The sequence below is a fragment of the Dermacentor silvarum genome, chromosome 6 (genome assembly GCF_013339745.2).
Source record: "Dermacentor silvarum isolate Dsil-2018 chromosome 6, BIME_Dsil_1.4, whole genome shotgun sequence".
NCBI classification, from domain to species: Eukaryota; Metazoa; Arthropoda; class Arachnida; order Ixodida; family Ixodidae; genus Dermacentor; species Dermacentor silvarum.
The window spans coordinates 30,292,028-30,308,105 of NC_051159.1; the positions used below are offsets into that span (position 1 = coordinate 30,292,028).

A 16,078-nucleotide genomic window follows, 5' to 3' on the forward strand; every position below is an offset into this window, starting at 1 on the left:
CAAGTTCTGAGAGCCCGTGCGTCTTCATGACATGCTGCACTTCGGTGTGTTGGCGTGCCACTTGTATGCGTGTCCACTCGCACACTAGGTGCACAAGTCGCGTGCTTGAATTGTCAATATAACGTTCTAGCGTGTCCGATATTCCGCTCTACACATCGTAATACCGTATTTGCCAACGTTTAGCAATAATTACACATAGACTGCGTAAACCGCGTTTTTGCTCATGTGCAAAGTGGTGCAAAGCAGCAAATGATATGCTCGGATTTATTGCCGAAAAGTGCGACCCAGTAGACAATACTAAACCATGTCTTTTCTGTAATGCGAGTTATTTGCTTGGTATATTTGGTTTGTATTATATTTGAATTAAGCGATAAAGAAGCATTGCTCTTGTGTTTGCTGCGCGCCGAAGTAGCCTACATCAAGCCTTGCCAAGACAAGCTCTCTACTTTGAATCGCATGGCTATGCGCATGGTTTGAATCCTTTGTGCTCTGCCCAGCCGCCAAGCAAGCAATCCCGCTTATTTGTCTGTGATTTCCTTTAGTTGCGTGTTAAGTGTGTGCCTACATCAGCGATGCCGTACAGCGTGCTTCATGACGAGCTGCTGCTGCGATCGCTGCACTGGAGAGAAATAGAAGACATGTACTTGCTCCAAATGGAACCACGGCGGGATTTTCGGCAGCGTGGCCTGCTTAATTTGGATCACATGGACAGCGCCATGTTCTACCGGTCCTTCAGGTTCCAGAAAGCGGACCTGGACGATCTGATGGCAGGTCTACTGATTCCCGAAGAGGTGGAGAGCGCCCAACGGGTTCGAGTTGCAGGCCGCGAGGCGCTGTGCATGGCGCTGCGGCGTCTCGCCGACCCGAACCGCCTGTGTGATCTCGAGGTGTTCTTCAGCCGCCACAGTTCGGTGATATCAAGTGTGGTGTCGAAAGTCTTATCTCACATCGAGTACCACTTTGGGCACCTCCTTGCAGACCTGACGGTGCACAGGTGGCTCAACGTGCAAAACCTGCAACTGTTCTCCCAGGTAAGAGCACGCTGTTGCCAGAAGTGTGAAGCACCGGTTGCTTATTTCTTGTTAAGCGAAGGTTTTCTTCGGCTCTCCCGCGGCTGTCTTGCATACCGCGTCTGTGGGTGGTTGAGAGCGTGTACAATGCATACATGGGAGGAATTAGGGAGACCTGGATGCAGGGCCTGCTTAACCTGCAGCACATGGACAGCGGGGTGTTAACCAGTTATGCCACTTACATTCTTTTTCTTTATTGTATGTATTGAAAACAGGCAACACAACACACAAATCAGCAATGGAAACTGTAACCATGTAATACTGTGGAAGGGCAGTCAGTGACTTGAAGCGAGCAACCCAGTTAGGAGCACATGGCTGTATACTCTATGGCTCGATGAATTTGCGTCAACATCGCCGTACCTATGTACCGTGCAGCTTTCCATATGCTATATGCCAAGAAGGATTACAGCATCAAAAGGTACGCCATGTTCTTTCTCTACAAAGGAACCTGATAGCATATTGGTCTAAAGAAAATTTCCTTTTTTAAAATGCGCTGTAGTGCATGCCAAAAGAACATCGCATTGCAACAATCAATAAAGACACGTTCAATGGTTTTGGGTTTTCTACAAATAAAGCAATGCTTACTCCCCATGACAAATAATCCTTTTTCCTGCATCCGGGTTTTGACTGGCAGAGTACCCGTATGAAGGTTAAAAAAAACAACTTAGCCCCGGGCCGAGCAGGCATTCGCTTGACGTGTTTGAAGATGTCCTGTTCTGGCCCGGTACTGTACCTAGATGGGCCATGAACCTCAACTGTAATTGTGCCACGCACCCTACTTTGCTCGTTTACTAGTCCACAGAGATCATTATGGAGAAGAATTTTTTTGCTTTTGTGCATTGTTTTTGACCCTGAGAAGCATTTTCAGTAGCTTCTCTTTTAATTGCTCTTTGGAAGTTTCCCAGCTTGCTCCATAGCATGCAGTTGAGTCGTTGAATGTGACTGAACAGTGAAAATCTTCATTCTGAAGTTGTTTGCTGTTGAATTTGCACTTATGCCATGTAAATCTCGGTGCACTTGTTTTCCTTGAACAAAAGCTACAAATTATTATGCAGTGGTGTCTTGAATGTGCTGGAACAATTCAGTATTCCCTGCATGAGGTGATGAGGCCTAGCAAAATGTAAACCCCATCTAAGCGGGCATGGCTATTTCCTTGAAAATGAGTATGCTGCAGATTTATGAGGTTTCCCAGACAATCTTAAATGTCAATTAAAACTACAAATAATTTCTCCTATGCTATTCTTGGCTTCAGTACACATTGTCCTAGCATCTCTATATATAGAGTGTTGCTCGATTTGTTGTGGGTGCTACAAATACAGTTAAAACCTCAAGGAAAATGACAAGTTTTTTTAATTGCGAAAGGAAATGTTTTTCGAGAATCTGCTTCTGTCTTCATTTTTTGTGATGGAATACACACAGATCACACACTACCCAGACGAAGAAAAAGTAAAGTCACATACAATTAACCTCCAGAGCCGCAAGCTGTTGTACTGCGGCGTTGCACCGAGACTCCTACGAATCAATAGCGTGCATCCTTGCCAACGTCCCAGCGCCACAACTAATGCGTTTGTTATAGTATGGCGTAAACGGGCGCACCATGCGATCGTTCTAGTCGTCAACTTCAGTGACGCGGTAATGAGGTAAGTGGACAAAAACCTTACACTTTTTGCTTGTTGCAGCTTGCAGAGCTACACTCGCAAACGTACAAACACATCAAAGCAAGATAACGTTACAGTGGGTAGGTGGGTGGGTAGTTGTTCCAACTGGCGTAGTTCACTGCTCCGCATCATGACAGCAAGAGTGGTGCTGTGGTCAGAGGCCTGTGTCGAAGCATTCTTTGTCTGCTACTCGGTTTGTTGTTATTGCACACTTGTAATATTTAAAATAAATTTCTTTCACTCTAAAACTTGAAAGAGAGTGGTTAGCAAAAGTGTTACTTTTCTTGCTGCACTGAGTCATTTCGAAAAACAGTCATTTATATAGTATGCTCACAGGCAGACGGCAGGGTGCACTGTACTCGCAGTCGCCATAGTTCTCCGAATTCCTGTAATAAACTTAGACGTTTAAGGCGCGAAGGGGTTTGTGGGTGATGTTTGTGAATACCAATTTCCTGAAGCTCCGAGACTGAGTTAAAGTGTCCGTGCAAAGAACTAGGCAGATTAGCATCACTTGCTTTGCATTGAATTGTAAGTTCGGCTACAAACATGGCAGCCAAGAGTGAAAATTTCCTCTGGTTTTGATGCCACGAGACCCAGAACTTTCCGAGAAACTTGAGCTTGCATTTCGCTGTTTGGAAAAAATTTTTCAACCGGATTAGCCGTGTGGGAACGCCACTTTGAGGAGTATATTGCATTGAGAATGTGACACGATGGAAGCTTGTGTATATTTAGAGGGTGTATCCGCAGCTCGGTATCTTCGATGCTACCTCACACTCCGGCTTACATATCGAATTCCCTCCAAAAGAACAAGCAAGACTCTAACCGAATGCCGGCTACTTAAATAATGCTGAAAAGACAGCGAGCCACACTTGCACACGCTTCAAGCAAATAGGATGTGAATAAAAATGATGCCTGTGATATGTACAGGTGAATAGTAAGTATTGGTAGACAAGTGAGGAAGTGAACTCGTGAAAGTAAGGCTTGGAAAAAAAGGTTGTGTGTGAGAAGCTTGAAGAAGTTTTACCAAGTACGACAGCAAATGTCAACATAGCAGCAGAAAATTCAGCACGAAGTACAGCGGCCACAGTTCACAAGAAAACGACTGCTGCGTGCACTGGCATAGCTCAAGCCTGCAGGACTGGTCGGTTTTGAGCAGTAGAAGGTCAAGCTTGTGAACAGCATCATGAACCTAATCCTTTGCTTGGCTGAACTTTACTTCTTAATGAAAGGAAACGGTGAAACGGCGACCAAGAATGAAAAGGCTTAAAAAAAAAAAAAGCCTTGTTCACAAAAAGGTGTCTCGACGAGACAAGCTTATGTCCATTTTAGTACATGACTGAGGCACCTAGCGTATGCAGGTGGAAGATTGCCATCATTCCTGTTCAGTGCTTTCTTCGAAGTCTGGATAAAAAGTGATTCCGGGCCTACCGAAGGTTCATAAGCCGGGCATTCCCATTCGTCTGATTGTGGACTTCACAGGTTCCCCCTTGTGTGCAAGCTTTCTGGCTACCTTCATCGTGTGTTCGCGCATCTCGGGGGGAAAAGGCACTCCATTCATCCGCAACTCCTATGACTTCATTGAAAAGGTGCGAGACATCGCGGTTAACGATGACGAAGTATTAGTTTCCTGCGATGTAAAGTCACTTTTCACCAGTGTTCCTGTGGAAGTGTGCGAGGCTGCTTTACTCTCCGACGATAAACTCGGCGACGGATCTCCGATAGACGCGCCCAAACTTTGTGTTTCGAGATGTGGTCTAGAAACAAGTACATGGAACTGCAGTGGGTGCTTTACTTTCAGTTACTGCGGTGAACCTTGCCATGGAATCAGTGGAGACACGGGCGTTGACTTCCTTCGACTGCCTCCCAAAGATTTTTCTGAGCTATATTGATGACTGTTTTTGCATCATCAAGAAGGAAGCCTTAGAGGCATTCTCAGTGCATTTGAACAGCATAGAGACATCCATTCAGTTCACAACTGAAACGGTGGTCTCTGGTAGTCTTCCTTTTCTAGATGTACTGGTAGAGAGGAAAAACGGACGCCTTTCTTATGGTGTCTTCAGGAAGGAGACAGACACCGGCCGCTACTTGCTTTACCAGTCTGTTCACCCAGCCTGCCACAAACGCTCAGTTGCCTCTTCCCTGATACAAAGAGCACATAGGATTTGCTCCAATGGAGATGACCGTGCCTCTGACCTGGTGAAGGTGCACCGCAAGCTTTCCGGCTGCGGGTACTCTGTCAGTTTTATTCACTCCGTAGAACGGCGTGCACGCAACAGCCATCCGTTGCGCACGGTGCAGCCCCAGACCTACGCGGCCATCACTTATGTGCCAGCGGTCAGTGAGGCGTTGGCACGGGTTCTGCGGATATTTGACGTACATGTGGCACATGTTCCTGCCCATAAGCTTAAGCATGATCTGGTGCACGTGAAAGACTGGCTGACGAAAGAAAAGTTTCCAGGCGTTGTTTACAGAATTTCCTGTGCAGACTGTGACTATATATCGGCAAGAGTGGAAATTTTGAAAGACCACATGAATGTCGTCAGAAAGAATAACGTTGTCTCCAACGCACTTGCGGAATACGTGGCAACCTGTAATCATGAGGTTGACTTGGCCAAGGCTAGCATTATCGCGAAAGAAAGAAACTGGTGTTCCCGTCAGTATCTGGAATCTCTTATGCAGACTTCGAAGAAAATGCCGAACAGGAATGATGGCTGTCTTCCACCTGCGTACGCTGGGTGCCTCGATCATGTACTAAAACGGACATAAGCTCGTCTCGTCGAGCCACTTTTTTGTGAACAAGGCTTCCATACGGAAGCCGAAATGTCTTGGAAGTTTTTTTTAAAGTGCGAGGCACTTTAGGGGCCCGGGCTGTTGGCGTCCAATGTGATGTCATGTCGTTGTGGTCATGCACAAAAACAAGGTCTGCCGAAAACTCGCGTTTCATTCACTTGGTATACACCAAAGTTTGGCATGGAAGGGTACGAATGTATGACTAACATGACTGATAGGTCGTGACATCGATAGCATCACATGCTCGTCAGTTACGTCACGATTAACAATAATAAAATCATGTGTGGCACATACCCGCATTGGATATTGCCACAGGCAAAACCACGAAAGACTTCGGTCAAAGCTATAGATCTTTTGCGAAACTGTCCTGGCACCTTCGACGTTGTCTTCTTCGGGGAGCAATCCAACATGCCTAGCATGTTGCACCGAATTGCACCGATCAGCTGTCATTTGTGTCAAGGTCGTGGCATTACCCCCCTCCTTAGAAGCATCGTCTCGATGCAGAACATGTATGCACTGGAGATGGCACAGCGATACCGTTAAGGAAGACGTAGAACCTAGAGACATGAATGACATCGGACAGGCGTGGGCGTCGGGGACGGCGAGTGGTGCCTTCTCCTTCAGGAATCACTTCATATGTGACGTCACCGAGTCGTTGAACGATCCTACAAGGTCTAAAGTAGCGGCGCAAAAGTTTCTCCGACAGATCACGCTGGTGGATCGGTGTCCACAGCCATGCTTTGTCACCGGGTTGATAAGTGGCGTCTCAGTGACAAGATTGTATCGGTCGGCATTGTTGTGTTGTTGGTAGTGGATATGCATTCGTGCGAGCTGGCGCGCCTCTTCGGCGCATCGAGCGAATTCGGCAGCATCGAGCGAATTCGGCAGCATCAGTGACAACATTAGAACAGTGGGTGGGTAAATGCATTGCGTCCAACGTTACAGCTTCCCGGCCATGCAGCAAGCAAAAAGGGGTGAATTCGGTAGTTTATTTCACAGCAGTATTATATGCAAACGTAACATATGGGAGAACGTCGTCCCAGTTTTTGTGGTCAACGTCAACATACATGGAAATCATTTCAGCGATCGTTTTGATTAGCCTTTCTGTGAGCCCATTCGTCTGGGGATGGTAAGCAGTGTCTTTGCGGGGAACTGTACCACTGAGATGCATGATATCTTCTGTGAGCTGCGCTGTAAATGCTGTGCCCTGGTCGGTTATAACCACTGTTGGAGCACCGTGGCGGAGTACGATGCCATGTACAAAGAAGGTCGCAATATCATTAGCAGTGCCTCGTTGGAAAGCTTGGGTTTCAATGTAACATGTGAGGCAGTCTGTGGCAACAGCAATCCAACGGTTACCAGCCCTCGACGTGGGGAATGGTTCGAGCAAATCTATGCCAACTTGCTGAAAAGGGATCCGCGGAGGATCAACGGGATGGAGAAGTCCAGCGGGACGCAAAGGTGGTGTTTTGCGTCTCTGGCAGTCGCGGCATGTCTTCACGTACTGCTTTACGTCACGGCGAAGGTTAGGCCAGAAGTACTTTTGGCGTATGCGTGAAAACCTCCGTGCGAATCCCAAGTGGCCTGAAGATGGCTCGTCGTGAGAGGCCCGCAGGATGTCGTCACGTAGTGCGGATGGCACTACAAGGAGGCAGGTGGTTGCGGTGGAGTGAAAACCCAATTTGTAGAGGACGCCATCGCGGAGAAAAAACAATAACTTGTGGACGAACATCTCTGTGGACATTCTCAAGGTAGTCGATGAGAGGCCGGAGTTCTGAATCATCGCGCTGTTGCTTGCTTATGTCTGATACTGTGATAATGGAAAGAAATGCGTCTTCTTCATCAACGTCCAATGGCAACGGTTGAAGTGGAGCACGCAACAGGCAGTCGGCGTCGGTGTGTTTACGCCCGGACTTGAACACTATCGTCATCTCGTATTCTTGCAAGCGAAGACTCCAGTGTGCAAGACGGCCAGATGGATCCTTCAGATTGGCAAGCCAGCACAATGAATGGTGATCTGTCGCAATTCGAAACGATCGGCCGTACAAATATGGGCGGAACTTAGCAATTGCCCACACAACAGCCAAGCATTCCTTCTCCGTAGTGGAATAGTTCCTTTCAGATGGAGACAAAGTGCGGCTTGCGTACGCAATGACGCGCTTGGCTCTATCTTGCCACTGTACGAGGACGGCACCAAGGCCAATGTTGCTGGCATTCGTGTGCAACTCGGTGTCACTGTCTTCGTCAAAGTGTCTTAGAACGGGAGGTGTTTGCAGACGTTTCTGGAGTTCACAGAAGGCCTCTTGTTGGTCCTGCTCCCAGACAAATGGAACATTATCCTTTGTTAACCGCTTCAAAGGTTCGGCTATCCTTGAAAAGTTAGCCACGAAGCGTCTAAAATATGCGCAAAGCCCTAGAAAACGGCGGAGTTCGTGTTTGTTCGAAGGTGTTGGAAACGAAGCAACAGCAATGGTTTTGTCGGGGTCTGGTCGAATGCCTTCGTAGCTGACGACATGGCCTAAAAATTTTAGTTTGTCATACCTGAAATGGCATTTTTCAGGCTTTAAAGACAGGCCAGCAGTGCGAATTGCGTCAAGAACTGCTTGTAAGCGCTGGACGTGCTGCTCAGAAGTTTATGAAAACACAATGATATCATCTAAATAGACAAGGCATGACTGCCACTTGAGACCTGATCGAACTGTGTTCATCATGCGCTGAAAAGTAGCAGGCGCAGAGCACAATCCGAAAGGAAGGACCTTGAATTCGTAGAGTCCGTCAGGCATAATAAATGCAGTTTTCTCACGGTCATGGTCATCAACCTCTATTTGCCAGTAGCCGCTGCGAAGGTCCATCGATGAGAAGTATGGGCATGTCGAAGGTGGTATGAGCCAGGGATATGCGGGAATTAGCAAAAACTCATGGAAATCGCTTCTGAAATGCTAGAGAGGGCGCCACCACCTCACAAGCGCTCGATTCCTCCTCACTTGTGCAAGAATAGCCGAAGAATAACATAAGAGAAACACCGGCGCATCACTGCTTCGCACTTCCCCAGGTTCCACGTTAGTGGAGCTGCATTAGCGCTGGATTTGAAATACACAGGCGCATAATTTGAATCCAGCGCTTAATGTAGCTCCAATCCTGCTCAAATCCTGCGCTTGTGTAGTTCAATTCAACGGTGAGTTAACATAAGGGAAACACCGGCGCATCACTGCTTTGCACTTCCTCAGGTTTCACGTTAGTGGAGCTGCATTAGCGCTGGATTTGAACTACACAAGCACAGGATTTTTTTTTAAGCCTTTTCGTTTTTGGTTGGCGTTTCACTGTTTTCTTTCATTATGGCCTCTTCCCGACCAGGCAAATTATTGTCAAACCATCAATTTCAACTTATTGAGAAGAGCAAGAATAACTTGGCTCTTCAGCATACTCCATTAAAGAAAAAAGCACCTTATGCTACACAAGGTCGCTGTGGTGCAGTACTGTGTTTTATATAAATCTCTAGTTTGCCGTAAAAGCTTGGTGTGGCTGGTCTGGTATTTTGTAGCGATGCGTTATGCTTTATTCTATACTAGTTTTATCATCCACTGCTCACGGCTGGCTGATTCCGTTGGTAATGTGAGCGGACCGTCGCTCTGACCACTGACCAAGCGCGAAAAGCACGAAAAGGCATTAGCATCGGAAAGGCACCGCTACAAAATACCGGCCCTGGTTTGTGCGTGCTTGCGACCGACGAATTACCCTATTGCATTCAAATATACGTATGCACGATCATCAAGAGTACAAATTGTTTAAGTTTGTATGCTACAAATTACTCGTCTTATGGATTTAATCATAGGTCATTGAACAAGGTATGAAATAGTTTTCTTTTTTTTTTTTCACAAAAACAAGTTCATTTCTATTGTCAAAAAAATTAATTACAAAATAAAACATTGATTTTTGTTGCAGACGTCTCGTGTGTTCTGTGTACTGCGTAGACAAACACAAGTGTTACACCCAAGACAATGTTTAATATCACTTCCACACTGTTATATTGCACAAAACACCACACGCCATCAAAACTTGGTGTAAAGATCGGTGCCAATTATCGTGGTGTAAAGATCGGTGCCAATTATCGTCAACCAGTGCAAACGCTAAAGGAAGGTTTGCTTAAAACTGATTCCCAGAGCGTGTGGCGTCCGCATGAGTTTTCATCTGTGTGTGCCCGTACTACGTGTTCTTGTGTGAGAGAGAAAGAGAGAACCTTGATTTTCGTTGCAGTGATGCTAGCTTTTTGAGGTGATTCGGAAAGTGCAGCCAGCCAGGTACACTTATTGTGTCTTGAAGAGCTGTGTTGGCTGAGCCTTATCCCATTGTGGCTTTTCTCCTTATACATTGGAGTCTTCTTCTATAGATTGCTGTTTACAGATGTTTCTTTCTTTTCTTCATCAGGCCGTGCACAGGAAAGGTGCTCCGTTGGAACACTGCTGGGCCTTTATCAGTGGCACGGCACAACGAATTTCCCAGCCTTCGAGTGAACAGCAGGAGCAGTCCTCTGGCCACAGACTCCATCACAATCAAAAGTATCAAGCTGTGATGTGCCCCAACGGCATGATCTGTCAATTGGACGGGCCATTTCGGGGTCAGCGTCGCAATGCTGGTGCGTGAAGTAGCCTCTAATTGCTCTTCTAAAATCACCGTGATGGTTACCATGACTAACTCAAATACCTAATACATTCTCGTAATATTCAGTGTAATAATCGTTACCATGTTGCTTAACTCTTTCGTTACTGTGCCTATAGAAAGCAATCAATTTGATCGACAGTTTTTCTACGTGTTGTTAATAATTACATTGGAATTCTTCTACTAGCAACGTCATGCACCGTCTGAAATGACGACTGAACTTTAACTATTTGGCAGATTGGGGAGTCTGGAAAAATAAAACTTCGACTGGAGGCATCAGTGAAACTAGCCTCCAGTGCTCCTAGCATTTCTTCAATAAAAAGATCCAAGTTTGTGCTTTGGTCGAGTCGCACAACATAATCTTTAAATGACAGCAGCAGTGAAGACACAGAACCTTATCTTTGGTTGTCAGCTTTCTGATCCGATGTATAGGCGGTTTTAATATGACAAATAATGGTAGATGCTCTTGAGTGGGTGTTATATTGACAATTGTGTTTGACTAATGTCAAGTGGATCGATTTCAGACCGACCTTCAACCGAGGCTTGAATAGCTGTCTAAGCGCTTTCATTTTGAACACCGCCTGTGCAAGTGCCCTTATTCATTACTTTACAGTATTGTGTAATACTCCGCATTACTATACATCACTGTACAGGAACTTAACAAAGCATGTAGAGGCCCCAGTGCCAGTTGAATGGACACTAGACCACTTTGCTTGCATAGAAAAGCGGATCGAACGGAAAAATCAAGTATAAGAAGGCTTCTGCGTGGTCCCTGACCTGACAACCATTGCTTTGCGAGCCTAAAGAGCGCAGTAAAAAACAAGCTGCATGCCTGTCACAATGAGTGAAAACAAATGTTCCCCGTACAATAGTAACTTACCCGTTATCACTTTTGTGAAGCTACTGCTTTCCTGCACATTATGGGCATCACTGTGGCTAGTATTGATGCCAACAAATCTTCATATAAACTCATTGCGTGATTTGACTTACAAAATTTGGGAACTAGGAATCTGTTGCATATTTTCTATATTTCAGATTTTTTTTTTACTCGCAGTACTTAACTGAAAAATCGCAAATAAATTAGTTTCATTTGTGTTCCTTGAGGTGCTTCTTTGAATTTTCACATAAGAATTCTGAAAAAGTGTAGGGGCCATTATTACCACTACACATCCATGCAAAACATCTGTGATCAGGCTATAGTTTTATGTATCACAGTATACGTTGTGACTACTATGTCCTGAAATAAAATGTTAAAATCTAAAGGCACCGAAAATGAACACATTTCTTGCTGTAACAAAAGAGTTAAAGGTGTCCCTCCACAAGTTCAGGCCTAAAGGACTACTGAAACCAATTTAAAACCATAGATGTTTGTGTTGTTCGATCCCCCTGCATACTTCGGCACCACTGACTAAAAATTAACGGTGAATGTGGCCGTAAACATGTTAATATGGTTTCTAATATAACTCACTAAAGTATAAAAGTGAAAAAAAAAAATTTGAGTTGGGTGAACGTCAACTTTTTCAATACGAATAGTAAATATCGAATATGGCCCATATATTTAGAGCAGGAATGTTTATTTTTATATAATTTGGTACCATGCTTCTACTGACTAATTGAGAAACATTATCTCACTATTGGGAAAACTTAGGGTCAGTTTGAAACACAAGATTACTAATTGTCATAAAAAATTGCATGAATAACCTCTCAATGTCTTTAGAGCCTTGTCGGTGACAAGCTTTCCTAGAATGAATGGCTGTTGTATCGCTATCTTTCCAACAACACTAAATAATAGGTTTCCAAAAAAAGAACAGAAGTTGAAGGGGGGGGGGGGGAGGGTGGAACGAAAAAGCTGCAGAAGGACTTTCAGCTCATGCAGTGCTTCTGTTTATGTATAATAAGTGTGGTTGCATAAATCTCTCTTCTTTCAAGGCTCTCACGAGAGGTGTCACTACATTTCAGGCATTCTGAAGGAGACAGCGCTCTACCGCAACTTGGAGAAGGTCACCCAAAGCCAGGAATATGTGATCTATGGTGGCCCCACCTACCCACTCTTGCCCCTGCTCCTGAAGCCTTTTGAAGGCACCTGTTTGCAGCCCCATGAGGCCCTTTTTAATAGGCGCATGGGCACAGTGCAGCAGGCCGTAGAGGTGGCGTTAGACAAAGTCGCAGCAGACTTTGCATTTGTTGATTTTCAGAGGAATAAGAAAATGACACACCAGAATGGGGGGCGAGTGTACAAAGTTGCGACACTGTTGTCCAACTGCCGTACTTGCATATATGGCAGTCAAGTGTCTGCACACTTTGACATTGCGCCACCCTCACTCGGAGAATATCTTGTGCCATCTCGGGTCCTCTCATAGTGTACGGTGAAGTGGTACCTCTGACGCACGCACGATGATTTGTGCAAAATACAAGGAGCGATCAAAAAGTTTTGTTACTCAGCTGTAACCAAAAGTTGGACACTGGTCTTCTATATCCTTTGGTCAGCTCATCTATCCAGGCAAGCATGGTCACAGTATCGAGCTCAGGGTTTGCTGTCGTTTTGCATCAGCATGGCGTCCTCTCATGATTTCAAGCATGTGTATTGGAATGTGATAAAGATTTTGTGCAAAGAGGGCATTTCTGCCAAGGAAATTCACAGTAGAGTGGTGAATGTGTATGGCAGAGAATGTCCTTCATATGATAACTTGTTGCTTCAATGAATTTAGATGTGGCTGTCTGGATGTGCGAGATGACCCAAAGTCGTGACAAACCACCGCATTGACTGATTTGGATCATCCAGCCCAGACAATATATTAAGTTGTCCGAAATTGCTGCAGAATGGCGCATTTCGTTACGTGCATAGTTATGGCTTGGTGTGTTGAATATTGAAATTTGCTATTCATTATGAATGCATATATTCTGGAGAAATGGCTACCGAATATTGAATTGCATATATAGAACATTTTCTCATTTCTGAGACAACATAAAATATGAAGTTTGCATGGGGTCTGCTTAGTTTTGTTCTTCTCACGTAAGTAACAGAACTTTCTGATTGCCCCTAGTGCAGTGCACCATTTTTGTACCTGTTCTTCCTACCAAATGTTGTGAAGAATATTGTACTGCAGATCTCGGTTTGTGGAACCAGTGGCATGTTCCTAGCAGTTGTTTGCTGTAGTTGGTATTATCTTATTGTGCCTACTTTCCCTTAGTGAAATAATATGAGCATTATCTGATTCATGCGGTTAAACATCATAAAGCAACACTGTGGCTTAGAGAAATATTGTTCCGTAGGACTCTGGATTAATTTTGGTCACTCATGGCTGTTTAACATGACCTAAATCAAAATACACAAGTGCTAAGCACCATATTTATTAATTTTTTATCAAGATGTCAGAAAGTTCGGCACATTCAGAACCACTAAAACCAAGTAAACTGACAAGCCAACACAGTTCGTTTAATACATTAAAAAGAAGAAAAAAAAAGAAAAAGCCTTCTAATAAAGCTTTAGCACATTAAATGTCAGCTTGTGCTGTTGTGATCAAACATGAGTATCTCTCATGGCCATCGTAACATATTTTATTTGTGCTGAGTAATGTGTCCATTAACTGTGTTGATGCTTTGACAAGAAAATGGCTAACCAAACAATTGAGTAATTTAGCAAAACAAATAATACCTTTGATTAGGGCAAACAACCGCTAGCAACACAGTCTTTGGCTAAATTTTCATGCAACCCACTGTCAACAAAAGTTCCATTAGAGATCCGAAATCTTGGAATGTTTATTTTGACTTGGTCGGCAGTGCAACCTACTCAACAGCTCTCATTATAGCGAAGACCAGAACAGTAGTTTGCCTTTGGGTGTTCCTTGAGGTGATATAGTTGCTATTTTTCCTCTCCTATGATTCTGTTCTTTTCTTATGTCCTGAAGCCTGGAATTCTCAGTCATACGAAGAAAAAAGACAAGCCAGAGTAAGCATAGGAGTAAAATAATTGTATAATTGTTCTGAAACGTTAGTCCTTGAAATTCTTGGTCTGCTTCCTGTGGAGTTGTTGATGTGGTACTCGCCTTCAAAGGTTGGCAGTATCTTGGGACCATGTATCTGTGCTAAGACTTCTGATCTGCTCTTGAATCCCATCATGAAGCGTTCTGAACTGCGTGGTTTCATACAATGGCAAAGGAATTCAAGTCGAGGAGCACTCATAAGTGGTCTTGTAAGAGGATTGATGTGTCACTAAAATCTTTGGTGCAGTATTTCAATCACGCCCTTGTAGCACTCATCAGTAGCCAGCAATCCAGACACAGCAGATGCAGCTGGTCCATTTAGAAGACTTCCCAGACAGTGGAGCTTCTCAGCACGATCTCAGCTCACCATTCACGTGCAGAAGATTCAAACTACTATATATCCAAAAGTAAAGCCAGCTTTGCCGATCTCTGTCAAACTTTGCAAGCTCAAGTGGCAAGCTCCATCAATCATGCAGTTGTGTTAGAGGCAGGTGGCGCCTCTCAAGAAGTTTACTGGGGCTCACCACATAGCTGTTCTCTGTATTAATAGTGAAATTGTAGTATGACCTGGACCACCGTGTCGGTACTTGTTGCTTCTTTGAAATTATCAGAAATGCCTGCGTAGATTTGCGTGTTGTGTTTCTGCATGGGCTGCAAAAAGCACCAGATCCTCTCCAAGAAAACCATGTAGTCAACTTCACTGTCAAACTTCCGTACTGGAAAGTGTAGGAAAGCATCCAGCTTTGCTCGTGGTGTAATGCCGCATAACTCCCTTTCCAGGAAGGTCATCGTATCAGAGAGAGATCCACGTCACTGGATTGACAATGTGCATCGCTGATAATGTACAGGATCAAATTCCAGACCACAGGGCACCCATGCTACCAACGACGACTGTCAGGTCAAATAGCTTTAATGGCGGCTGGGAACAGCTAGTGTGCCTCCTCGTTGTGCAGAGCAGCGTACACTTATGATCACTACACTGCCTTTGCAGTTAAAGATGGTTCTAAAGTTTCCTTGGCCACAAGCTCGGTGAAGATCATCATCATCATCATCATCATCATCAGCCTATATTTATGTCCACTGCAGGACGAAGGCCTCTCCCTGCGATCTCCAATTACCCCTGTCTTGCGCTAGCGTATTCCAACTTGCGCCTGCGAATTTTCTAACCTCATCATCCCACCTGACTTTCTGCCGTCCTCGACTGCGCTTCCCTTCTCTTGGTATCCATTCTGTAACCCTAATGGTCCACCGGTTATCCATCCTACGCATTACATGGCCTGCCCAGCTCCATTTCTTCCGCTTAATGTCAACTAGAATATCGTCTACCCCGTTTGTTCTCTGATCCACACCGCTCTCTTCCTGTCTCTTAACGTTACTCCTAAGATTTTTCGTTCCATTGCTCTTTGTGCGGTCCTTAACTTGTTCTCGAGCTTCTTTGTTAACCTCCAAGTTTCTGCCCCGTATGTTAGCACCGGTAGAATGCAATGATTGTACACTTTTCTTTTCAACGACAGTGGTAAGCTCCCAGTCAGGATTTGGCAATGCCTGCCGTATGCACTCCAACCTAATTTTATTCTTCTGTAAATTTCTTTCTCATGATCAGGGTCCCCTGTGAGTAATTGACCTAGATAAACATATTCCTTTACAGATTCTAGAGGCTGACTGGCGATCCTGAATTCTTGTTCCCTTGCCAGGCTATTGAACATTATTTTTGTCTTCTGCATATTCATCTTCAACCCAATTCTTGCACTTTCTCGATGAAGGTCCTCAATCATTTGTTGTAATTCCTCTCCATTGTTGCTCAATAGGACAATGTCATCTGCAAACCGAAGATTGCTGAGATATTCGCCATCGATCCTCACTCCTAATCCTTCCCAGTCTAAGAGCTTGAATACTTCTTCTAAGCATGCAGTGAATAGCA

The 16,078-nt window shown here is 44.7% G+C and overlaps 2 protein-coding genes across 3 annotated transcripts in view; both read left to right on the forward strand.

Moving 5' to 3' along the window:
* Positions 1–16,078, forward strand: part of LOC119455377 (ankyrin repeat and SAM domain-containing protein 3) — a 68,626-nt gene that overhangs the window by 328 nt on the left and 52,220 nt on the right. The gene's annotated exons all lie outside the window — the stretch shown is intronic.
* LOC119455374 (uncharacterized) lies at positions 6–15,188 on the forward strand. Its single transcript, XM_037716765.2, has 3 exons — positions 6–1,031; positions 9,944–10,151; positions 12,134–15,188. The coding sequence occupies exons 1-3, from the start codon at positions 573–575 to the stop codon at positions 12,532–12,534; spliced, it is 1,068 nt and encodes a 355-aa protein (XP_037572693.1). The 5' UTR covers positions 6–572; the 3' UTR covers positions 12,535–15,188.